Raw genomic sequence first — 14,447 nt, 5'->3', positions numbered from 1 at the left:
TAGACCTTTATAAACCTTTGAATGGGACCTTATAAATCCTTCGCAGTCCTTGGTTAATTCCTATTACCTGTGCATATTAACCATACCATGGATTTTAGACTTTGGATAAAACTCAACTTAAACCATAATACATTTTTTTTTTTTTTTTGAAATGGTCGGTTGCTATATATTATATTCTGAAAAAAAACAAGGATTTAGAATCCTCTGGTACATAGATTGCGCAGACTGAGCGGGAACAAGGGGTTTACAAAATGTGGCTGCCCCCTTGATCCTTAGACTGCTTTTTTTCCTACTGTTAAAGATAGCGCTAGTATAGATTCTAATAAAGGAAAATAACAGAAAAATACATTTGAAATTCATTCAGTCAATCATGATGTGTTGGATCTGTCTTGCTGTTGATTCCTCTGGCTTATCATCTTTGGCTCCATGATTGACACTGGAGGAGCTAGTGGCGATGGCGTTCTTTTCCAGCCAGAATTTCAGAGTGGAAAGCGATTCCTCGACATGGCCGCAGCGGTTTGTGAGCTGCTCGAATTGCTCTTGGAGGGAGGACACCCTATGCATGAAAAGCTGGATTTCTGCTTTATACTTTTCAGTGTTAATGCGGTCCTGTTCAAAGAGTCTCCTGCTGTGCTCATCAAGACGCCTATCGTGCTCTTCTAGTCTTGCATCTAGAAGACCCTGCTTTTCCTCTAACAATGACTGCTGAGTCCTTATTTCTTCTAGCTCAGCTTGAAGATCAGCACAGTGTAAACAATCCTCACTGCGCGCCATTGAAGGGAGGAAGATACGATAAAGAAAAGAGGTCCAGAGGGCGGGAGAGTTTAGAACGTTATTGAAAGTTCTGACTTGGAGACAGAATTTGGAGACGCTGTTAGAGGAGACAGTGCTTCCCGCTTCCTGAGCAACAAGGATAGAAGGGAGGTTGGGCGGGGGATAAATGCACGAGCCAAAAAGAACCAGAGGTCTAAGGGAAGAGAGGCAGATGGGGCACAGGGGAATATCAGAGGTGAGGGCGGTGAAAAGGAGGGAGGAGGGGGCAGGGGAGAGCTCGCTGAAGAGGCTTGAGGAGTGGCGACAGAGTAAGAGGGGAGATGCTGTAAGCAGCAGGCAGAGGCGGTGAGAGGAGAGCGTAGAATGAGAGGATGGAGGAGCAGCTAAACGAGCCGCCCTGCAGAAACGGGCTTGGGCTTTCCTGAGTAATACCCTGCAGAGACTAGCTTGGGCATTCCTGAAAAACACCGCAACAGAAGTTAAAATGAATTTAAACAAAACAGAATGGGACGATACGAGAGTATGGTTTCTCCTGAGATGCTGAATAAGAGCGTCTGCTTCAAGCCGATGTAACTGCTCTGTCGCTTGACCTTGATTGACAAATCTTGGCTTGCTACTGCCCATATTTATAGGTTGAATCCAACAATGGATAGGGTGCCTAGCTGGAGCCGGACTCTCAGAAATGGTGAGATATTTTTCCAAATCTTTCATGCAATCTCCATTTGCTGTATTTTCGATCTTCATGCTGGCGCTGTATTGATTTATTTTCCTTGGATGACAGGTGATTCTCTCTATCGTGGCTCGGATTTGACTGCTTATGCATATTATGCTCTCTGCAATTTGTCCTGCTGCTGTAGAGACCATGCCCTTCGCACACTTGATGAACCTGCGAATCTGGGCGGTGTCAGGATTTTCCTGAGTCATGGCAGGGGTTGAAAAGTATCTCTATTGTTGTGCCTCAGCGCACCTTCCTGCTTTCCCACTGCGTTATTCGCATGCTTGTCTGCTTCCATGTTTAGCGTGCGAAGAATGTGATAGAATTTGATGTTTTCAAGATGTTTAAGGAGGAGTTTGATTCGCTCAATGTGTTGTTGGAGATTGCTGTTAGGAGATCGCTGATTGTAATTCATGAGGCGAATAAGAATTGAGGAGTCTCCAAAAACTAATGCCTTTCTGATACCCATATTTTTTAATTGTAACAGACCTTGATAAAGGGCTAAAGCCTCTGCATTGTTGTTTGTTTTTTTTCCCAAGCTCCATTCATAACTGCAGATTTCATCCCCTGACTCATTTAATATTACTCCTCCCGCTCTTGTTGGTCCTGGGTTGGACTTTGATGCACCATCGAAGTATAGAGTTGGACAATTACTGCTCTGAATCCACATCTTATAATCCTGGATTGGGAGTCTAATTTCCCACTCCCTAATTTGTTCATGCTGCTGTCTGTCAGTTCTCTGAGTGTCCTGCTGATGGCCTGGTCGGCCTAGAATGTGCCTGATAACTGATCTCTCTTCCACTGAATAATCTGATGCTTTGATTTTTCCTGTATACTTTGCTGCAATTGTCTCTTGCGCCAAGATGTGAGCTTTGTTGCATGTCATTCGGACATTACTCTCTTTGTTTTGGAAGACCTTTTTATTTCTTGTGAGCCAAATTTTCCATAGAAGGTTATGAGGTATGATAGCCCAAATTCTTTTGACAATCTTGCTCCTCTTGTCTTTCCATGGGCAGTTCCTTCTCCATTCATGAATTGTCTCTGAAATGTTCTGTTGGGATTGCCATTTTATATTGCCCAGGTTGGACAAGTTGATCCAGCATCTCTTCGCGAAGGGACAGTCAAGGAACAAATGATGGATGGTTTCCTCTGCTGAGTAGCAGTTGGGGCATATTGAAGGACCATTGATCCCTCTCTTTCTTAAGTTTTCAGATGTGAGGACTTTGCCTTTTAACAGCAGCCATGTGAAAAATTTAACTTTGGGAATGGCCTCAGATTTCCAGATTGTTCTCCATTGGTTCCAAATGGGAATCTGATAGGTGCTATTACAGATATATTGATAGCCGGACTTGATGGTGTAGCTTCAACCCGTGGGATCCCATCGAAATCTGTCTGCTGCTCCTTTTTTAATGGGTGCTCTATTCTGAAGGTTTTTTTGGAGGACTTTGAAGTTTGCTTCTAGATTTGGAGGGATGACTGGAAATTCCCAATTAATCCAGGCTCCTGTATCTACATCCCATTTTGATATTTGATCAAGCCTCTGAATGCCTTTACTATTGAGATGGAGAATGAAAGGGATGGCTTCTTCTATTGTATTTAGAGGTTGAAGACCCATTATCTTGTCTGCAGCATAGTTGATACTGTCCCCTCCCCTAGGGATCTTTGAGGTGTTTTGATTGAGGATGGGGATTGCTTTCTTGCAGAGATGCCAAATTTTGGTGGAATCTCTGTTGGGAATGTCTATTTCAAGAAGTCTTTGCCTTTTGCCGGTAAGGTATTTGCTTTCTATGACCTGTTTCCACCATGCTTTTGGCTCATTAATTAACCTCCAAGCCATTTTGATCCCAAATGCCAAATTTAGGATTTTAGGGGCTCTAATTCCCAGACCACCTCTGTCCTGAGATTGAATTACACTTTTCCAACTGACCAAATTGAATCTATTTTTTTCTTTTTTCCCTCCTTGCCATAAGAAATTTCGGAGGGCGGTTTCCAGCTTATGATGAAATGTAGCAGGAGCTTGGTAAAGAGTAAATCGATACAGAGGTAAGGAGGATATACCTGATTTGAGCAGAATTATTCTGCCTGCTGGATTAAGCCATTGAGTTCCCCATTGCTGGATCTTCCTCTTGACTTTGTCTATTATTTCATTCCAGGTAGCGGCTTTTAAAGATCCCAGGGTGACCGGCATCCCAAGGTAGGTGAAGTGATCCCAGTTTGCTTTGTAGGCAACTCCAAAAATGTTAGCTATGCTGTGAGCAGTTTGATTGGAGATATTCCAGCCATAGATGCAACTTTTTTGAAAGTTGACCTCTCCCCCTGAGTACTCCATAAATTGATCGAGGAGAATCTTGAAGCGCCTTGCAATGGTAGTGGAAGCTCCTCCAATGAGCAGAGTGTCATCAGCAAATTGGGAGTGGTTGATGTTCTTGACTCCGTTCCCGAATTTGATGCCAGAGATGAGGCCAACTCTTCTGTTATGATCTAGAGTACTGCTGAATGATTCAGCCATAAGAATAAAGAGATAAGGGGAAAGAGGGCAGCCTTGCCTTAACCCTCTTGAGGATTGGAAGGCCTCACAAGGGCGCCCATTTATGAGAGGTGAAATCCAGGGACCTGAAATACAAGCGGCAATGGTGCTAATGAAGGCAGAATTGAATCCCATTTTCCTCAATACAGCGAACAAGAAGGAATGTCTTACTCGGTCAAAGGCATTGGCTAAATCGAGCTTGAGAACAAAACCTTTCTCTTGCCTTGAAGTGTTGGAATGAATGGCTTCTTGGACCAAGGTGATTGTGTCATGAATTTGCCTATTTGACATGAAGCCCCCTTGATTTTCAGATATAAGGGAAGGAAGGAGGGGTTGGAGTCTAGAAGCTATAATTTTTGTAAATATCTTATAAGAGGAGTTACACAATGAAATTGGTCGAAACCTGGAGAAGGAAGTGGGACGATTTTCCTTGGGAATGAGGGCGAGGAATGTTGAATTTGTGAAGCCCCCCATTTTCCCTTTTCTTTGAATTCCCCTCAACATCTTTGCAAGGTCTTTTTTAATCAAATGCCAATGATCCCTGTAAAAATTGATTGGGAACCCATCTGGACCTGGAGACTTGTCCGGTTGCAGGGTCCAGATAGCTTTTCTGATTTCCTCCTCTGTTATTTCTCGATTTAGGCTGTCATTCGCCTCTGAAGAGATGCTTTTCGGTAGATGCTGTAAAAGCGCAGAATAGTCAGCTTCTTCTTGATTTTCCGTGAGGAGGCTTTTGTAGTGAAGGGAGGCAGCTATTTTGATGGATTCTTGGTCGTTATGTTGGCTGCCTTGACTGTCCATTATAGTATTTACATCGTTTCTTATTTTTCTGACAGTGGCTTGCTTGTGGAAGTAAGCCGTGTTTTTGTCGCCTTCTTTCAGCCATAGCTGTCTTGATTTAATTCTCCAATTGATTTCTTCCGCTCTCTTGATGTGCATTAGCTGCCCTTGAGCTTCCCATTCTTTGCTTTTCAGCTGGTGGGTGAATCCTTGATCTTCTATTTGTTTTTGGATTTCCTCCAAGTCCTGCTGTATTTTTTTCCTAATTTTTTCTGGCTCTTGATAGCTGACTTTTGCCTAGTCTTTGAGGGCTTTTCTTGTATTTCTGATTTTTGTTTCCCATATATGGCTTGGAGAGCCTTCTACATGATGTTTCCAGGTTGCTTCTATGATAGCTTCAGCCTCAGCATTGTCTCTCCACAAAGGATTATACCTGAACGAAATTGGTCCCAATTGAGAATGGGAGTCCAACGTTAAGAGGATGGGAAAGTGGTCTGAAGCTGTGGCACTAAGAATTTTTGTGTGACCAGCAGCAAAGGAGGAAAGGAGAGAGACGTTAACCAGAATTCTGTCCAATCGTTCCATGATATTTCCTGGCCCCAACCTTCTGTTATTCCAGGTGTATTTTCTATTTTTTGGGATAATATCCATCAGTTCATGTTCGGACATTATCACTTCCATCTGACTTCTGAAGGGGTCGGAGGTGAAATTGCCCCCTCTTTTCTCATTCGCATGAAGGACTAAGTTGAAGTCTCCAGCTAGAATGACATTTGTGTTCTGCTCGTTATCTATATCTTCTTTCAGATCCTTCCAGCACTGTTCCTTTTCCCGATAATGATTGGGGATATAGACATTGTAAATGATGAGGTCACGGCTCTCTTCTTTGTTACTAAGATTAGTCCTTAACCAGTTTTGATTGAGGACGGAAGACTTACAGTCCCAGTGTTGATTATTCCACATGGTTGTGATTCCTCCAGAAGCTCCTCTGGAGTTGCTACTGGCCCCTGAAAAGTTTTTTTGGGCATCTACAATTTTCTGCATTTCGCTTTGACTTTGTTTGGTTTCTTGTATCAGAACAATTTCAGGTCTTTCTATTTGGAGAAGATCTCGTAGGGCAGCTGATTTAGAGGGGTGCCCCATACCCCTACTGTTCCAAGATAAAAGCTTCATCATGAGGCATTCGAGCGAGGAGGTGCTCGCCTCTCATGGTCTTTTCCTGCTGTTTCTTTTTCTTGGGATCCTGTAATGAAGGAGTCCATAGGGGTTTGGATCCCTAGGGCAATATCCTTTTGCGTGCTTTCTTCCCGATGCTGTTTGGCTGACTTTCTTCCTGGTCCAAGCTTCTTGTGGAGGTCACTGGAGGCGCCAATGTCTTTTGAAGAACTTTTGGTAGTTCTGGGAGGGGGAGGGTCAGAGAAAGGCTGAGAGAGGATCGAGGTAATCAAGGGAGGGTCGGACAGTTCCAGAGAGGGCTGGTCAGGTTGAGGATCATCAGAGGATAAAATAAGGAAAGGGTTGGAAGATGAGGGGAAAGAGGGTTCTTGGGAAGGTCCTGGAGGATTGAGAGGGGAGAGGTGGGGCGGAGGGAGGAAGAGCCCGGATGTTCAGAGGATGGTTCTTGTTTAGACAGGGGTGCTGCTTTCTTTTTTTTCACAGTTTCCCATTGTCCTCCTTGGTCTTCAGGTTCCAGATTGGTTACTTTAGTGCATCTATTAGCAAAATGACCGTATTCGTGACATACCTTGCATTTAAAGGGTATTTGTTCGTAGTCCAGCTGCTGTATGTAGCTCCAATCATCCACCTTCAGCTTGATGGCTTCTGGCAGTCCTTTTCCGAGGTCCACTTCTACGCATATCCTTGCACAGGCTTGCATGTTATCTTTGGGCTCGCTTCTGTCAATGTATTTACCTACTGCGTTCCCGATTGCTTTGACCGATTCATCTCCCCAACAATGCAGGGGCAGATGGGGAAGATGGACCCATACCGGAACCGCACTAGGGATGTCTAGCTCAGGGTCGAAATCAGGGGTCCACTTGTTCAGATATAGCCCTCGAGAGTCCATAAAATAGGGCCCGTTCCTGAATATCAGATCCTTTTCTGCCTTGGTTTCAAAATGAAAGGTATAGTAGCCTTTGCCACAGAAGCGAATCGAGATCTTTCCTTGTATTTTATCGGACCAATTCCTTTCCACCCATCGCTGGACTGTCTTTGGTGAAGGCCATAAGCCTGTAAACTGTCCTATGAGCCCTTTTTCTGCTAATGATAGAGCTACCATTCGAGGAAGAGATGGAGGCAGCTGGACTTCTTGGAGAATATCCAACTTCTTAACAAATTTTGAAGTTGCTGGTTTCGGTCGGGCAGGGGGCAGAGACTTTACCAGGTCAGAAAAGGCTTTCTCTGCATCCCCAAGGGAAGGATCTGGTTGGGCCATGGCTGAAGCCAGGGCCCGGAAGGCAGGCCTCGCGGCCCAGGCCGAGGCGGCGGCGCTGCAGCTGCACGCAGAAGGTCTTCAGTCGACTCCGCTCCCGCGATCTCCAGCGCTCTCGAAATCCCTTAAAAGGTAGTGGGCTTGGCCCGGTTCGGTTACTTTTCGCATGACGAGCACCGACCTTGCTCGGGATCGAACACAAGACCGGTCCGTCATGACGAGGTCGACCTTACCACTACGCCGCCTCCACGACCTTAAAAGGTAGTGGGCTTGGCCCGGTTCGGTTACTTTTCGCACGACGAGCACCGACCTTGCTCGGGATCGAACACAAGACCGGTCCGTCATGACGAGGTCGACCTTACCACTACGCCGCCTCCACGACCTTACTTAAACCATAATACATTAATCCTGCTTATTTCTATTATAATTCCCTTATAGTAGAAATATATCATAAACCACACTTAAACCTTACCTTTCTACCATTCCACAAACCTTTGCACATATATCAATGCTCTCTTTAGTGCATTAAACCTTCATCGTCGATCTCATTCCTTAAGATCCAATAGTTATTGCATCACCCACTCGCCAATTAGCCTGGACAATCTCCACCGTCAATGTGAACCGTCTAATCAAACGGCTATCACACCATCTCACGAAGATACTTGCACGACTGATATCAGATCGAGAGCATGCGAGAAAAGTAGTTTTATCGTGCTACGTGTCACCCGCTAAGGCTAATCATGTGAATTCGTAAAATATCGTTTACCACTTTGATACCATGCGAGATACTATTTACCGCTTTCATAGACCGCTCCATTATTCTGCTGTCACGTGGATTGATCCCTTCATTTCTTGACTTTATTTTGCGTGATAAGATCTCCGCCAATCCTATTTTATTAATCCCCTCTGTTGCTTTAACTGATCCAATGGTTCCTATGCATTGTTACTTCATTACTTCTTCCTTCCTTTACTTTGTCTTTATGCGGTTTGTCAGTGTTCTGGTCTATTCATCTAACTCGCCTATACGATTTTTTATGAACCTATCATTTATGAGATTATTCAATCACTTTTGATTGTTTTACTCCTCCTCTGTGCACTGTCCTCTCTCTGTTCTTCTGTGGTTTAGATTTTCTCTAGGGTTTCTGATCTTTGGTTGTTCTTCAGCGCAACTTCCTCATAAACTTACTTCTATGTACTTTTAAACGCTATCACTCCTGAGGTTCAATTTTGATTCTTCAAGCGGATTCAACGATCCAACATTATCATTCATCCTCCACTTCTTCTCTGTGTTCTGCTTTAATTCCACCTGCATACATATACTATGCAGAATTACTCTAATTCACACACAATTTATAATTCCATTAATCAATACACACCACACAACTCAGGAATTGAATTCTTTGCCTTTATAAACAATTATTTACATAATGAATCTCTTTCTCTTGCCTGATTTTCTAATCAGTGGTCTTTTGACACTACTTCCCTCTATCTGCCCGTAGGCTACAATCAATCTCTTCTAATTCCTAACTCTCTAACTCTCTAACTAACTAACTAATAACTCTGTATATGCCTTTTAGGCTTATATTTATACAAAAGGTTTTGTAACCCATTTCTGTTTAGATCCTTAATCTTTTGAACTAAATCTTGAATATCCTCTAAGCCCACTTTTGACTCAACTAATCCCTAAGGATCCTCTCTAGTTCCACAAATCATGAAACCAATTCCTAATGTAAGATTTACAATTGATTTTCAAGTCTCTCAATCCCTATGGAATTTTAACTAACCTAAACCATTCATGTTCTCCAATGTTCGAGAACATTTACAATATGCCTCACAATATCTAATTAATTCCTATTCTTAATATCTCTCATTAAAATCATTCAAAAACCTTAATAATTACATTAATTTAATACTGAAGAAATCAACTTCCTTAAAACACAAGACCCCTTATGTCTACTAAAATACAATGATATTTCTGAGCTGAATGCTCCTACATCATCAACAACATCAATTCTTCCTCCTCTGATAACATTTTTTTTTTTGTAGCAACTAGTTCATTGAATGAAAAAAATGAAGTTTTCCAAATATTTTTTATTTTACTTTTTTTAACTATAAATTTTCCTAGTTTTACTTTGAGAATAATTTCTTGATTTATAACAACTTTTTTAAATAAATTTGGCTAAAAGGGTTAGATTTAATGGCTGAAAATGAAGAGTTCTTCACTGTTAAACAGGTTTTATTTACACAAGAACTTACCATTAAACTATAAGACACCTTGATGTAATAATAGAATATATAATTACATTTAGAAAATTTATATTAAATAATCTAATAACCCTCTCACATAACATATGTAAGTGGATCAAAATCTACCAATAAAAGTTTGGAGTTCTGGATTCAAATTCCCTCTCATTCACTGTATAAGCTTATAATTACCTTGTAAAAAATAACTTTGAAAAAAAAAAATTAATCATTGAATGAATAAGACAATCTCCCAAACCACATATAGCTAGGATCCTAAGCTACTTCTATCGAAACATCCTCGAGCTTTAGAATGATCAATATTGGGCTAAATTAGAATTCTGATGGGCTACTTCTTCTCGAAGGTTTTCACATCACTGTAAACATATTTGACTGGATGATATGTGACTTGTATAAATGCAATATGAAAAATCATATCAACCAAATTGACGATGCCCGAGTGCAAGGTAAGATTTTTTCAATAGCAGTCAATTACACTCTTCATATATATCGAGTATCTTTGAAAGATCAAAAATCCCTTATAAATAAATAAAATTCCTATCAGATAGATCCACTCCATAGTGTGCTGTAGAATTGACCTGAACGCAATTAATGAGCTGATCGTGTGTTGTGCAGGTACGACTTCAAAGCATATGCCGAAGTTTGCTTTAGAGAATTTGGTGATAGGGTCAAGTATTGGACTACTTTTAGTGAAGCAAATGAGTTTCCTTTCATGGCTTATGACATTGGTGTATGTCCACCTCAACGATGTTCTTACCCGTTTGGCAATTCTAGTGCTGGAAACTCCACAGTAGAACCATACATTGTTGGTCAACATGTTTTGTTATCCCATGTGGCGACCATACAGATTTACTGGGAGAAGTTCCAGGTCCTATGTGTTTGCTAACTGCTAGTAAATGGGTATTTTATAGCCGAGATACCACACTTTTCTTTTGATTTCGTTTAATGACATTTAAAATATTTGCAGAGCAAGCAAAAGGGTTACATCGGCATCTCGATCTATGCCCCGTGGTATGTACCAATGACAAACTTGTCCGAAGATAGCGCTGCGACTCAAAGAATCTTAGATATCTTGCATGGCTGGTAATGGAGGTTAAGAAATAAATTTTCTATGATTTAAAGGATGGTAAATTAAGATAAAAAAAAATTTATCAGGCCATAGCAATTGTAATCGAGCTGAACACTGTCATGCAAAAGTTTACATTAAAATTTGACAATTAGATATTAAACATCTGATTATTATATATATTAAGTTGTCATATTCAAAACTCAACCATTAGATGTTGGTGTGTAATTTTTAATTATAGAATGGTCTGTATTTTTTAAATATACTACTAAAGATATTTATGTTAATTATAAGTTAGACATCTTATACTGATCCAAAAAAAGAATCTTTCCCAATAGGATTTGGACTCTAACCCATCTACAATTTTATAACTGCAGTGTATCGAAATGGCATCCCTATTGGTGAGGTAGGCATATGATCATATATTCATCTCTGCACTTGTTGACGATAATGGAGATATCCTAGAATAGGTAGAGTTGGTTTACGTAGCCTCAGGATAGGAATTAGTTTCTATTTCTTAGGATGTTGTTCTAACTTCCCTAAAACCATGTATTCTATTTAATGTGTAATGTTGATGAACAATGTAGAGCATTTTGCAGAGCCAAACTCTCCTAGTTCAGAGTATCTTTCGTAGAGCTGACCAGTGGGTTTTATTTCCTAATACAAACGTTTCCATTTTTATCATGGTATCAGAGCGTCAAGGCTGAGGAACCTATACGTTGGCTGGTGGGTGGTTTTTTGAACCAAAATCGTCGTAGGTTTTGAGTGGATAGTCAAGATGATACACTATTACACTTCTAAAAATTTTCATTTTTCAATCGTTACAGTTTTCCAATGCATAGTTGTGACGGTTGCGACTAGTCTGAGAAAATTGGTGTATTTTTGCGACTAGTCTCGGAAAATTGGTGTTTATCTGTGACTAGTCTCAGATATTGGGCAAATATCTGTGATGATCGTGTAAATCAAAGAAATTGCAAAGGGAGCCAAGAACAAGGTTGTAGCTGTCAGAGAAGCTAAGTGGGGAAGCCAAGAACAAGGCTGTAGCTGACAACAGGAGGTTGTCTGGAGGCTGAGAAGAAAGCCATGGTGATCTGTACGTGTGTTGCGAGATCGAACAACAGTGATCTGTCTCTGGCACAAATCTGAGTAAATTTAACATTTTTTACCTCGTGAATTATTTTTTCTAAATCACCAAGATGAATAACAATATATTTGAAGCATGCATGAATGAGCATAACAAGCTTGATGGTTCCAATTATGCAAATTGGAAGTTTAAGATGCAGACTCTGCTAGAAGCATAGAGTGCTTGGACGATTGTGAATGGGGATGAGCCGAGGCCCGCGGCTGGATCAGCATCGGTCCTAGATTGGGAGAAACGAGAAAGCAGAGCAAGGACAATGTTAAAGATGTCAGTGAAAGATTGTATTATACCGCACATCAGAGAAGGTAAGTCAGCTAACAAGATTTGGGGAACTCTGAAGGAATTGTACAAGATCAAAAATTCAAATCGTCTTTTGTTCCTCAAGAGTAAGATCATGTCCATGAAGATGGAGAAGAATGAAATGATTGCTTCATTTGTAGCAAGGATCAAGGGTTTGAAAAACAAATTATCAGATATTGATCATACAATGGACGATACAGATCTTGTGACCATTACAATGAATGGTGTCACTGATGATTACTAGATGTTCATCACTGGGATCAATGCCAAAGAAAAGATCTCGTGTTTTGAAGAGCTGATAGGTATACTAATGTAGGAAGAAGAGAGGAGATCGACTCTGAAGCCTCAGAGTGTCGATCTTGCATTGGTGGCAAGGAAGAACTTCTACTAAGGGAAAGGAGGCCCACAACAGCAAAACAGAGCAAGTTCACATAAACAGCCAAATCTAACCCAAGGTATGCACCCGAATAAAAACTACTCAGAAACTAAATGTTTTTTATTGCAGAAAATTAGGTCATATTGCCAGGGAATGTAGGAAAAAGAAGTATCATGAAGAACAACATAAGCTAAAGAGACATGCAGGTCATCTCCCGAATGGTGATCAGGTGCAGAATTTGAGATTGTTCATGGCAGATTGTGATGAAAATGTTGATGCAGACATTTGGTATGGAGATCGAGGAGTGTCAACACACATGATAGGGAACAAGCACTAGCTAGAGGATTTTAAAAAGATCAATGAAGGTGCACAGATTTACCTAGGAGATGACAGAAGTCATCAAATCAAAGGATGTGGGAAAGTTTTTGTCATTCTACTTGATGGTAATATCAAACAAATTTATAATGTAATGTATGTGCCTGACATAACAAAGAACTTGATTTCTGTATCAATGATTATAAATCAAGATTTGAAAGTTGAATTTTTAAAATCTAACTGTTACATTAAGGATCTGCTTGATGGTATGAAGAAAATTGCTACAGGGATCCAAACAGGAGGACTGTACAAGATGGATGTGAGACCTGCATCTGTTCGAGCATTGATAGCTATGACCCTGACTACAGCTTTGGCACCAGAGATTCGGCCACATCAATTACAATGATTTGTTGTTACTATAGAGGGAAGAAATGGTAAGATATCTTCCTATGCTAAAGCAAGTACATAATGATTGTGATGCTTTTACTTTAGGAAAAATGCATAGAGAAGAATTTCCTGTTAGAGTAGAAAGGAAACAGAGGGATATACTAGAGTTAGTGCATATAGACCTTTGTGGTCCCATGCAAACAAAATCATTAGGAGGTGCAGTGTATTTCCTATTGTTTATTGATGACTGTACGAAGTTTTCTTGGGTGTATTTCTTAAGTAAGAAGAGTCATACATTCGAATACTTTAAGAAGTTTAAAAATATGATTGAAAGACAAACATGGAAACAGATAAAAATTCTCCATTTTGATCAAGGGGGAGAATATAGGAAAGATGAGCTGATCAGATATTGTAAAGATCATGGAATTTTGCAGCAGTTTACAGTACCCCATACTCCACAGCAGAATGGAGTAACAGAAAGGAAGAACAAAACTCTGGTGGAATGTGCGAGAAGTATGTTGAAAGGTAAGAATCTTTCAAATGGTTTTTAGGCTGAAGCGGTGAGTACTACAGTTTATTTAAAAAATAGGAGTCCTGCAAGAAGTCTTGAGTTTAAAACTCCTTTTGAAGCTTTGTATGGATATAAGCCTGCAGTAAAACACTTAAGAATATTTGGATGTAAAGCATTTGCCCACATACCCAAGGAAGATAGAAAGAAATTAGACTCAAAAGCCATCAGATGCACTTTTATAAGGTATTGTTCGTCATATAAAGCATACAGATTATTTAATCCCTCTACTCACAAGATCTTTGTTAGTAGAGATGTTAAATTCCATGAGTAGGATAGTGAAGAAACTGATGAGCACTATGATGGATGGGACATTCCATACTTTGAAGAAGAGGAAGCAGAGAACAATTAGGATCAGTAGTGAACAAAGGTAGAGGATGAACAACAACAACAACAGCAACAACAACAACGACAACAACAACAATAGCAATAGTAGCAACAATAGGAAGAAATAAGGTTTGAAACCACCACCCCACCACTCAAGAGATCAGGTAGGAAAGCTCAAATTCCTGCAAGATATAGGGAAAATGCATTTATAACTAGTATGATGAATGTTGTTGAACCGTCTAGTTATAAAGAAGCAAATGAAAGTAATGAATGGAAAATAGCCATGGAACAGGAATATGATTCAATAATCATAAATAACACTTGGGAATTGGTAGAACTCCCTAGAGGAAAACAGGTCATAGTTTGCCAATGGTTATATAAACTGAAAATCAATGCAGATGGAACTATAGAAAAACTAAAAGCTAGGTTGGTTGCAAAGGGGTATACACAAAAAGAAGGGATATATTATGAAGAAACCTTC

At 40.4% G+C, this 14,447-nt stretch overlaps 1 protein-coding gene across 1 annotated transcript; it reads left to right on the top strand.

The window, feature by feature from the left end:
- Positions 1-7,225: 7,225 nt before the first annotated feature.
- On the top strand, positions 7,226-10,573 carry LOC149201735 (beta-glucosidase 19-like). Its single transcript, XM_089401347.1, has 3 exons — positions 7,226-7,356; positions 10,102-10,354; positions 10,454-10,573. The coding sequence occupies exons 1-3, from the start codon at positions 7,226-7,228 to the stop codon at positions 10,571-10,573; spliced, it is 504 nt and encodes a 167-aa protein (XP_089257473.1).
- Positions 10,574-14,447: the final 3,874 nt, after the last annotated feature.

This window comes from Pinus tabuliformis, chromosome 2_1 (assembly GCF_031772625.1).
Source record: "Pinus tabuliformis cultivar Carrire ecotype Pingquan chromosome 2_1, CPIR1, whole genome shotgun sequence".
Classification (NCBI taxonomy): domain Eukaryota; kingdom Viridiplantae; phylum Streptophyta; class Pinopsida; order Pinales; family Pinaceae; genus Pinus; species Pinus tabuliformis.
This window is presented reverse-complemented; position numbering and strand designations above follow the sequence as displayed.